The sequence below is a fragment of the Mesocricetus auratus genome, unplaced genomic scaffold (genome assembly GCF_017639785.1).
Source record: "Mesocricetus auratus isolate SY011 unplaced genomic scaffold, BCM_Maur_2.0 Super-Scaffold_100023, whole genome shotgun sequence".
Classification (NCBI taxonomy): Eukaryota; Metazoa; Chordata; class Mammalia; order Rodentia; family Cricetidae; genus Mesocricetus; species Mesocricetus auratus.
Genome location: NW_024429204.1, coordinates 6,230,008 through 6,242,687, shown reverse-complemented (window position 1 = coordinate 6,242,687; position 12,680 = coordinate 6,230,008). Strand labels below are relative to the sequence as shown.

Here is a 12,680-nt window from a genome sequence, read left to right as displayed (position 1 = left end):
TTCAAAGATTGAGTCCATTGTCGTCATGGCAAGACATGGTGGCATGCAAGGAGACATGGTGCTGGAGAAGGAGCTGGGAGTTCTATGTTTGGATCCACAGGTAATAGGAGACTGTACCATACTGTACTGTCTCCACAGTGACTCACTTTCTCCAACAAGGCCACACCTCCTCCAACAAGGCCACACCTCCTCCAACAAGGCCACACCTCCTCCAACAAGGCCACACCTCCTCCAACAAGGCCACACCTCCTCCAGCAAGGCCACACCTTCTCCAACAAAGCCACACCTCCTCCAACAAGGCCACACCTCCTTCGACAAGGCCACACCTCCTTCGACAAGGCCACGCCTCCTCCAACAAGGCCACACCTTGCAGTAGTGCCACTATCTATGGGTGAAGCGTGCAAACACGTGTGTGTATAGAGGCTCCTATTCAAACCACATTAACCACAACCCTGTACTTGAGTCACCAAAATCTGTCTTATCCTTTGTGATATGAGCTTTGATTAATATAATCTTAAGACTACTATCTTTTATCTTGTCTGGCACAGGGTTCTTCTTCAAGAACTAAGCTAATGCATTGGTGTAGGTCTGCAAAGTGTGGGGGAAGAAGCGAAATATCTGGTATGTATTTGTCAACTCTATTCATGATTGAATGAGCCACGAGTCCAAGCACCATCCTAGGACAAGGGTCAAAACTCATTAACACAGCAAACACATAATCGCCAAGCTGCCATTTTAAAACCGTAACAGGAAATACAAAAGATAACACAATGGTTTTCTGCTAGTATGACACCACATCTAACTTCTAACAAGTTTCAAGTAGTTCTAGCACATTATTATAGAATGTGCTAAATTTTCTACCACCAAATTTACATGAATTATAATTGAAATCATTGAATTCAGAGACTCATACACTGGCAAATAAAATCTATTGGGAGATTAAGGCTGAATCTGTAAGATTTAAAATAAGTGCAGCACAAACATTGTAGAGGCAATAAATAAAAATCAACTCTAGGGTATTCTATAAAAATGATGAATAACTGATTCAAAATAAATAATACAGGAACAAATACATAATTCATGCATACATATATGTGCACATATATGTAAAACATAAGAAACATCTCTTAATTCTGAAATTCAGGGAATTTCTTAGGCGTATAAATCAGAAATAATGCTGAACAAATAGTATAATATTTGTTTACTATAATTGATTCCATATACTCACTTTTTTCCTCTCACTTACATCAATCTTACTTTCCTAGTGAAAAATCTCAAATATCTACATGCTACTAAATTTACAATCTCAATTTCCAGAGCTTTCCATGGTGGGGATCAGGCATCATTTCTGCCTCCTGAGAAGATGTCCCCTTGTCCCTGCCTTCCTTAACTCCTCCGAGGACTCCCTTTTGTTTCCCTGAGTACTCCTCTTCCCCCACTCTTCTGCTAAACCGTCTCATGGACTGGCATTTCACTTTTTACGCCATTCAGACACCCCTGGTTTCATTAGAGCAGTGTAAAAGTCCTAACCACGCCTTGGAAGTCGGGTTTCCCACAGGAACTTGAGGGTTTCTCCCTAAGCCCTTTAAGTAACAGAACACCTACATTTTTAGTCCTGTCTCCTTCTTATGTCTTTCAAAGGTTACAAGTATAGTTTTGATAAAAAAAAATGATGCTATCTATTTGGAAGACGCTCTAAATGAATTAACAAAAATTTACAGGAAGCAACGCTGCGAAGCGTATTAGCACACATTCCCACAGGTTGCCTTTCCAATTGTGTGTCTATGGTTTCTTTCTCTTTTCCAGGGGTGTGTATGGCGAGCACAATCATATGGAACTCCTAAAACTTGGGTCGTTCAAATAACATAATGTATCTTCTTGCAGCTTTGCAAGCTGGATGTTCATGAACAATGTAGTGGCAGGGTTAGCTCCCCCAAATCCCCTTTAGCTGTTGCAGGTACACTAGCAATCTCTGGCATTGTCTATCTTATTGAAGAACCACCTTTATCTCTCCCATCATCTTCATATAATAGAGTGGGGGGGGATGGGGTGGGTGGGTATATGCATATACAAGTGTGTGTGTGTGTGTGTACACGTGCATGTGTGTACATGTGCCTCTGTGTGTGTGTTTGTATATTTGTATGCCCATCTCTGCCCATCTGTCCCTTAAGTTCTACATCAAGGACATAGAGTAGATTAATTCTCTTAGTCCACTATAACCCTAACTTCATCAATTATTCATTTCCTCAACAATCCTCTTCCTACAGGATATGACACTCTTGAGTGTTAAGGGTTTGAAACCTTAGCACAATAATTTTGGGGAGACAGAACTCAACTAATTAGAGCATCGATGTACAAATTTTAGAGTTGGGGTAAGGATTACACTTTAGTTAAGTAATTTCTACGTCAAAAGCAGATTAGGAAATCTGTCATTGATGAAAAAGTATATAATTCTGAGAAGGAATTTGCTATCATATATTTCAGGAACTATGATATAGCTGTGAAATTTAAGACTGTATTTGTTTTCCAATGGTGAGTTTTATGGAAAGGTCCTTGTAAAGAAATGCCTAGAGGCTGGGCGTTGGTGGTGCACACCTTTAATCCCAGCACTCGGGAGGCAGAGGCAGGTGGATCTCTGTGAGTTTGAGACCAGCCTGGTCTACAGAGCGAGTTCCAGGACAGCCTCCAAAGCCACAGAGAAACCCTGTCCCGAAAAACAAAAAAACAAAACAAACAAACAAAAAAAGAAATGCCTAGAGAAAATTAAATTCAAAATCATTATCCTCTAATTTGAATTTCTGAATTAAACTTGCATAAACAAATTAGGTGCTAGACAACTCTAAAACAAATCATTATCAAACTATTCTTAATTTGTATTCTCATATAGCTATGGTACAATTATGATACTAAGCACATGGTATGTTTTATGTAGTTCTTCATAGCTTGGTGTCTTTCCAAGCAGGGATGCAAACTATCTTTACTTTTTTATATTTGTTTTTAATTTATGCATGTCCTAATTCTGTACGAGGGTGCAATCAGAAGTGAGCTGGAAAGATCAAGAGAACTTTCACACCGTGTTCATGGGGTATCCTCTTCCACAGAGTCAAGCTTTCATCTTTAATCCGATATCCACTTAACTACACTACGCAGGGTTTATTTTTACCCCCCTCTTGTTTCACAGAAGAATCAAAAGTCTGCTGGAATTTCTGACATGCTGTAACAATATTTTTGAGGCCTCCATACACAATTATTCTCTCTCTCTCTCTCTCTCTCTCTCTCTCTCTCTCTCTCTCCCTCTCTCTCTCTCTCTCTCTCTCTCTCTCTCTTTCTCTCTCTCTCCCCCTTGCCTCATTTTCATATGGACACAAAGCCTTGGGGTAAAATGATGGTTCATTATAGTGGTACAGAGCTCTTATCTTCATCCGGCAAGAGTCATTTCCTTCCAAAGATTGAAATGCAAATGTGAAAATTAATGATAACTGCATTATCTGATAACAGAGATAATACCAATTCACTGTCAGCGTAATACACAGCCATTTTACCATTTCCCCGTCTTCTCACAATATTCTTCTTACTGTCAGACTATATCTATGGTTAACTATGTTTCATAGGTGTCTGTTAATTTACTTCAAATGGCATTTCCCAGATCTTATATCTACCACATTTTCCCAATCAAAAAGAAAACGAAATCAGAACTGTAATCTTCAAGCCCTTCTTCGGACTGTAGAGAGGCGGGGGGGCGGGGGACCTATATCATTAAGTATGTGCTTCTGTCTCACAGTGGACTTGTAGCTACCATCCTGCTTTATGCAAAACGGCTCCTGTCTTGCTAGGTTCACTCCAGACACAAAGCAGAAAAAGCCCAATCAGCTTCATGCATCCAAAATAATGAGCAACAGCCTAAGCAGTAACTTAGTAAGGATCTCCTGAGCCATGTTTACTTTCTGTGCAACAAGTACACACACATGGCTTTATCCCATGCAGCTATTTTCCCAAAAATGTATTCACACTAAAAACTCTTTATCAGAGGTTTGTTTCAAGCCAGGTAGACTAAGGAAGAGTAAATGCAATAATACAGCGTTTGGTTATAGAGCAAGATCGCTTTGCAGAGTTAACTCACTGTACTGATGTTTAATGAAGACTTCTATGGAAAATGCTGTAACAGCTACTGAGGCAAAATTGCCAAAAGGACAGTGAAAATCAGTATCAGAGTGGTTTACTCAGCCAGGCATTGGTGGCACATGCCTTTAATCCCAGCACTCGGGAATGCAGACGCAGGTGGATCTCTATGAGTTCAAGACCAGCCTGGTCTACAGAGCTAGTTCCAGGATAGCCTCCAAAACAATATAGAGAAACCCTGTCTCGAAAAACCAAAAAAAAAAAATGGTTTACTGAGTTCTTCAGAAACACTGAGCCCCATGCTCTACATGTGAAATCTCATTAAGGAGACAGTTATTGTTATTAACCTGATTTATAAGAACTAAAGCCACTGAAAAGTATTAACTTGCTCTGGGTCCTATTATTAGTCACGGCAAGGCCACCCAAGAAACACACGGAGAAAATATCTTTGTTACATAGTTCATGACATTATCCCAAAATAACTTACCTGTCATCAACAGCAGAAAGTTCTGGTGTTTTATAATGCATAATTATACAAGTTATTACCAAGTAAAATTTTGTTTTCATTTATTAAACTGTCAATTAAGGACTGGATGTTTTTTGCTTCATTTCATGTATATGACCATAATTTAATACCTAATTATCAAGATCTACTTAAATAAAAGTTGTGCCAAGAAAGGCAAAGAGCTGTTTCCTCAAAAATTTTTATCTGTATAGGTGCGCATGAATACATATTGTTTGAAAACTCACATGTACACAGACATTATGGTAATATTCATTTGGTACTATGACAGAGAAACCAATTATTCATATTTGCAGGTGTGAGAAAAAGCCAAGCTGTAAGAACACAACCAGACTGTTGGATTCCCGCATTGATCTAAGTGAGGTGTGGTGGTCACAGAGCCTCTCACAGAGATGACAAAGGATTTATAAGGGTACCCCTCAAATCTGCTACAAAGTTCCTAAATCCCAGTGTATAGATCAGTACTCCAGACTGGCCTTGCACAGTAGATCTGAAAACCCTCTTATGAAAAAGGCAGCGATGCAAGTGGTACTTCCAAAATAAGATAAATACTTCATTCATTGACTGGTCTGAGAGGCCCATGTTTAAAATATTTCTCTAGGGGCTACATGTGGGTACATTGAGTCCTCCGAAGCACGGCATTGGAAACCCTGTGAAGGTTATCTCTTTGTAAGTTCATCTTCATACAAATGTTGCTAAGCAGCTATCACCATGCCCATCGCAGAGATAAAGAAACTGAGGACGGTCAGTTTAACAAACCAACACACAAGGCCATAAATATCACTACTATCTTAGGTCTGTCTGACTCCAAACTGTGTAAAATAGCTCTGTAGTACAGACGTTGCTCTGCTTTCAAGGATAACGGATGCTGGATAGTTGCTTTAGTGACTAGGCTATGATCAATTAAAGAGAGAAATGGTACCAAGAGAGGAGCATGGGTGTCATGCAGTGTCTTCACACCATCCATGCACAGTAAACATCCATCGAAGGACTAACCACGGAACTAAATGTGGATGGATGTCGGTATGGATGTCGGTGAAAGGAAGAACCCTCGACTCAGATAAAATACAACATTCGTGGGGCTGATGAAAGGGGGACACTGACTTTGAAAGTATAAATGTAAGGATACTCCTGTTGCATACTAGAATAAGAGTGAGCAGCAAGAGCTATAGGCTACATTCCAAAGGAAGTGTCCGGATAACATCTTTAAAAGCAAGGAAAACAATGAACTTGACAGGTAGATATATGACATGCTGGAGTGATGAGGTAATGACTTTTATTTCGGCCTCACTAAGAGTGTGCTGCCAGCTTTCCAAACTTCAGTGATTCATGCTACTTACACAAGAGTTACAAACACTTAAACACTGAAGAATTCCACAGCCTAGCTACTTACAAACATTATTTCCTTTGATTGTTCAGGCTCCACTTAGAAGTTAACAAAGGTGTGAATAGTTATGACTTCTCGGTGTATAACTTTCCACTGATTGACAAACAAAGGATAACTTTCTTACATGGGAGAATTTACATATTATAAAAAACAGAATGGCTCAGACAGGGTTGATTCATTATTGAACTACGCCGTCAAGGAAGGTTATGCCATTGTCTTCAATCAAACTCTGTAAAAATAAGATAACTCCAGATCCATCGTAAATGATGTCAGCTCTATGTCCAAACTCCTTAGACAATTTCTATATCCTTTGGTTCTGTTCTAATGTTTAGAAAACTACCGTTCTTAGTATGAGCGCCAGTACTGGTAAGTAGGGGTGTGAAAATTAGGGGACCTTGAAATCAACATGGCTCAGCACTGGATGTCTCAGACAATGATTTGAGTAAATGGAAAACTAGGGTTTAATACCACCTAGCTTTACCTTTCAGGGTCTTAGATGCTCTGTGGGATGCAGGGAGTGATTTTACATATCCATAGCATTGACTGCTCCCATGTGGGTGCTTTCACAGGTACTTAGAACGAAAGGGAAATAAACAGAGTAGGGGGAGGAGACTCCCTCTCTTTTGGTTTTCAGTTTTGATCTAGAGAGCAGCATGTAGACCTTTGGTTCTTGACTGCCTTGGCTTTTCATGTAAGTGATTTCTTTTTCAATAAAATAACATAGGGCATAACTATTTTGTGTAATTTAATATTTCTGCATTAGTGGGACACGTTAAAAAAACAGTTGCAAAAGAAATCATTGTGATTATGAGCTGGTGCCATTATGGAGAAGTCAGTAATATTTTTCTATACTTTATAAATGAGGATATAGCACTAAGAAATTAAGCAGTGCTCCCGGGCAGAAATTGACAAGTCAAGGGGGAAGTTCATCCTGACCTAGGACTTAGTTTGGAACCCAGATACTCTAGCTACTGAGCTTGGAACCATCACCAAAAGCTGGAAAATTTTCTCTTTGATACAGCTGTAAAGTGCCAACGCACTTCAATGAGCAAAAACTGATGTTGACAGTAGTGATATTTAAGTATCCAAAGGTTGCAAAAATGTCTTCCCTCCTTTCATAGACCCTCCCGATCGAAGGAACTTAATGAACATGCTACTGGAAAAGGGACAAACATCAAAGAGACTCTGTTGCTATGGGCTAACCTCATTATTTCAAGGGGTTTCAAAGAGATACAACCTTCTCCTACCAGAAGTAGCAATGAAAAGAAATGTGTTATTCACATTATAATATTCAGAGACAGGGTCTTATGAGCATAAAAGAGACATATATTTTCCCTTAAAGTTTTGATATATCCCTATATAGTCCAGAACACAGTAATGTCTATACCAAATATACAGTGTAAAAAAAATACCATCAATGAATTTGTAAGTTAATTTAAACAAAAACTAAAGGACACAACCAAATAACAAGCATCATTCTTTACTCAATATCTCCAATTATTATTATTATTATTATTATTATTATTATTATTTCTTCACCAATAGTATTCTTTCTGCAAAAGCTTCCCAAAGATGGCATTAGCTAGGCCCACACATGCTTCACAGACTAGGATACTGTATTGCTTTCTTATTGTCACACACCCGGGAAGGCCATGAGTCTTAGATACAAAGAGGAGCGTCAGATTCCGCAAATTTACCCAAAACAAGTGTGTGACTGAATGTATCATTTTTCAAATAGAAACAACTAAAATCCATCCAGCCTAACTGGAAAGGCAAAGTACCACCTAAATAAAAATATTTAATTATATTAATAAATAACTGTAAGATAAAAGATCATGTACCCTTTTCAAGTTGTACATAGAAGCCTCATAATAAAGATTAAAAATATTATTTTCTAATTATCCCACACTAAGAAGTCAGAAAAAATATGTAATAAAATACAAATATCAGAAGTTTGTGTTTAAATTAATGCATTGAAGTTTTTAAAACATGGTTCTATTGTATTTTAAAATATAATAAAATTGGGTCCAGAGTCTCGTATAGAATTATGCTATAGTGTGTAGACTACAAACATTTGTATGTATCGTGAATTACATTAGAAGTGACATCATAATAATCAGATATACTGTATCTTCATTTTTGTTTGCATTATATTTTCCAGCTGCTGGTTTCAGAAAATTACCACTGGATTTCCTCTCTTTCCCTTGCACAACAGAGAGCAATTTGCAAAGTCATGCAAGGGTGAAAATGTGATTGAAATATAGCGATCTTTCTTAATGAAAAAAGGTTACGGCTTTGGAAATTAAGGTTGAAACTATTTCAAAACTCACATCCTAAAAGCCTAAACCATGATGGTCTCCGTTTTTAAGCATATCATAAATTAAGAATTACTCAGCTGTAAACAATAAGGTTATTTCCGACGGTATTATTATAAACAGTGTATATTTATGACTTTTGTTAACATTCAGTTTTGATTAGCCTTTCGTTTTTCCTGAAACAAACAAATGTAAGGCCCTTTAAGAGCCCACCCAATTTAGTCCATAAAGGAGACCATGTTGCCAGAACCAAAGGGGAAAAATCTGCAAATTGTGACTCGGCATCTAAATAACTGATATAACTCCATCTCTGAGTTATATCAGAACTTAACCAAAAGGACCGTTCTTTGAGGTCTTATTGTCATCTGACTAATCTGCAAGCTTTCCAACCGAGCCTGACTTGGATTTGGATGTAGCGAAAACATTCGCTGTTGGAAGAGCCAGCCAACAGAATCGGCTGACTTTATGGCAGGATGAAGGAAGAAAAGACAGAGACTTCACGATGAGGTGGCACTGGTCTTAAAAGTTTTCTCATTTAAATAATGATGCTTACTGACACTGCCGCATAATCAGCGTGCGTGCACATACAAAGCCCACGTACGATCTTTAAATTTGAGTTGAAAATGTGTTAAAGCTTTTACAAGCTCTCTACATTTTATGTTTTCAGCCCCTGTCTAGCTAATATTTAAAAAGAAAAAATGTGAAATCCTGAATTTTTTTTTTTTTTTTTAGTGAAAATGGGTTGCATTCTCTGTTCTCTGTCCTACCTGGCCCATCCCAGTCATCTGTGTCTACTCCAGGCTGCCCGGGTTTGTCAGGATGGCTGTCCCCATCTGATTCCCCTGGTTGCTGGGTTCCTTCGTCGTCACCTGGAATAAGTCAACAGAGAAAGGAGAAATGACCAAAGTCCTGTGACACTGAAATCTGGCAAGGCAATGTCCTTGTCACATGTTCTCTAACTCACTGATAAAAATGTCCCCAGGTAATTATTCTGATAGCTAATGTAACTGATAACAAAAAGCTACCAATATTTGTCAATCACTCAATAAATAAATACATCCACCTAAATAATTAAAAGCATTTGCATATGCATCTTACCTTGGAGTTATTATTATATATAAGAAGAAATCAGATGGCAATGTATAGTCTTTCTGAACGCTTTGGATAAAAACAAACCCACATTGACCTTGTTTCCAGATTTTAATTTTATAGGCATAATACAGAAAGCCAAATTAAATACAGAGTAAGGTTTAGGCTTCTGGAGGATTTTTATTCTTCTTGTGTCATACTTCTAAACATCGGTGCTATTTCTCTTAAAGAGAAGTTATAAGAGCCATAATTAGATGATTAGCATGTGATGTAAGCCAGTGACTCCATTCACCCCAACGGAACACAGTGTGAAGTTGAACTTCTGCTTGGATAACTGTGGTATTGTCTCCACTATTTCTTGCTTTCACTTCACACAAAAAGTAAAACCAAGCAAACAAGCTGCAATCAAGCACACAAAAAGCCTTGTATGTCTTGAGCAAGAACTGAGACACAGTGAAAGAGGAAACGTTATCAGTACAACTTCATTTCCAAGTCCAAACTCATGAGTTTTAGTATCTTAATTTTATAAGATTATAAGCACCAAGAAGTGTGGGGACACAAGCAAGAACAATATTGAAATCGTGAGTACTCTACCTTGAGCCTAATAATGCTGACATTTAAATTTAAACGGCTGTCTGTCTACCCTCCCTTGAAGGATTCAGCAGTTACTTTCCACCTGGTCACTCAGATCTCTACTTGACCTTGAATCTCTATACAAAATATAAAAACTTCCTGTGACTGACAATCGTAAAATTGACATATAAAATTTAGGAAACCATTACTATACTTGGCACTAATGTGATGCTAGTATGAGTTTTGATGCTGAAATGTTATAGGTTTTGCTTCCTGTCCCTCCCCTGCTCCCCCACCCCATTTGTAACTTCACAATATTAAAAGCACCATAAACCTTATGAAAACATTCAAAATTGAGTGATTTTCAGTATGATCAGAAAGAATACCGATGAAGGTATCCATTCTTTCCAGAAGCTCTGTATTGAGTATCTTCTGTGATTAAGGAGCTGTGATAGGCTCAGTAGGCTATTTGCAGAGAGTGAGTTCCTTACTGGCACTGTGGAAGTCACCAAGGAGACTACATTCACAAATGAGTGTGTGAAACAAGGCCACAGGGGCACAAGAGAGGTAGAGAGGCTCGATAGCAAGTGTGATGCTCCCATCTTCTATGTTCCACTTGAAGGCCACATTGTAGACCATAAACACATCAACGAGTTATCTTCTGGAGATCAATGTGGCATGTTCTGCTCTCAGTTCCTAGGACCGGAGAAGGCTGATTCTCAGTCTACATATGCAGGTAGGTTTCATGACCTCTAAATACTTACAACCTTGAACTGACCAACTGGCTCTCAGTCCGCCAGCCTGGCCACTTACCTGTTCCCTCTAAGTTACTCTGATATAGACAAAAATGAGATTCCATTTAGTAAGGGGAGACTCATATCGCCTGCCTTGATAGATCAGACCAAGGCCATTCCTTTTATTCAGTTTCTGGTCTGATTCCCTGCACACGAGTGAACAATGAACTAATGCCATATAGTGAGCAGGCTGGTATAATAGAATCCTGTTAGCTAGGACAGATAGAAACTCCCAAGAGCTGGATCTTTTCCACTTGACCTTTCTTGCTGGACTCAATTGACATTCCTCTTTCCCTTGCTTCATGCCATGTAGAGCTGACTTCCGTGAACTCCCTTATCTTCTGATTTCTGGATGTAAACGGCCAGTAGAAGCAACGACAGCAGATTAGAGGACAGAGTGGAGGAGAGAAAGGCCAGGTCCTGGTCTTGCAAAGACCCCCTTTTCTTTGATGGTCCCCTACTGGTAGGAGAGGTTACACTTATTACTAGCTCCTGTCCAGTGTTCTCCCTTCACTAGCATCCTTCCCAATGCCTCTTGGGACAGAAGAACGGCCGTAAGCGGTTCTGGGATGCTTTCTGGCCTTACAAGTGTCGAGTCACTAAAGTGATGCCTTTTAAGTTGCAGACATCATCGTGTTGGCCACGAAGAATATAAACACCATGGCTCCTACACATGATTTCTGGAGTAGTGTATCAGACAAAAGGTCAGAGACTTGTACCCATTACGATGAGCGACAGGAGCCATTCACACCGTTACCCAAACACACGGACACAGAAGCTAACAGAAGGTTCCTGGGAAAAAATAACAAATGAAACCCCTAACATTTTGGGGCATGGTCTCAGCTGACCTTGAGCTCTGTGGAGTTTGTGTCCTAAAGATGCAAGACTGGAAACAATGTTCAAACTGAAAATAGGAGCTGTCTCCTCAAGGAATGCCACAGTAGAGCTATCATAATAAAAGGTTAAACTAGCATATTACGAGATGCAAGAGTAGGTTCAGTGCTGTTTGGAGATACTGAAGAGAAGATTTAGGGCTACTTGCTCTCTGTTGTTGTTAAATGAATGAATCCATTTCTTTACTCAGCACAGGACAAACTCACCCGTGATCATTTCACCAGTGCCGTGTAGGAGGTGAAGAAATACCAGGATGACAGAACACGTCAGCAGGTATTTGCTATCGATGTTATTAAACTGCTTGAAATGAAACATTTCCATTTAACTGACGAAGGGCTTGGGGAGTGAGATTCCAATTTCCAATAGCCAAGTTCTTTCACTAAATGTCACTTAAGTGCCAAATCAAAACTGCAATGCTCCCATTATTTTGCTCCAACATCTAACATCTGGAGCAAGGCTAAATATTGATGACTCTGATTTTTGAGTGATATGATTTTTTTCATTATACAGTACATGATATTTGAACTAAAACAAATATGAGTATTTAGAGAGCCACGGTAAATATAGCTAATTATACACAATTAGAAGCATTTCATTTTGCACCTACATTGAGATGCTTAAGGAACTGGATTAGTATACTACATATCTCACTACAAAAAATTAAATCTAAGATGGAGTAATAGGTTAAAATCACAAAGCTTTATAGTCTTTATTATGTTTTCTAAAAAGAAGGAATACAAAACAGAAAATGAGCCTAAGAGCCTAATCTGAAATGGTGCATGTGAATGTCCCTGTTTATTTTATATTCATTTGCATACCTCCCTGTGTCAAATGTTGAAAGCATAAATATTAGTGTGCCTTGAATCCCAGCACTCGGGAGGCAGAGGCAGGCGGATCTCTGTGAGTTCTAGGCCAGCATGGTCTACACAGCGAGTTCCAAGGCAGGCTCCAAAGCTACAGAGAAATCCTGCCTCGAAAAACCAAAC

At 38.9% G+C, this 12,680-nt stretch overlaps 1 protein-coding gene across 1 annotated transcript in view; it reads right to left on the bottom strand.

Moving 5' to 3' along the window:
• Zfpm2 (zinc finger protein, FOG family member 2) overlaps positions 1–12,680 on the bottom strand; it is a 427,444-nt gene that overhangs the window by 306,261 nt on the left and 108,503 nt on the right. Inside the window, exon 3 of the mRNA XM_005072625.4 lies at positions 9,112–9,213. Coding sequence (XP_005072682.1) covers positions 9,112–9,213 — 102 coding nt within the window. The remainder of the gene's footprint in view (positions 1–9,111; positions 9,214–12,680) is intronic.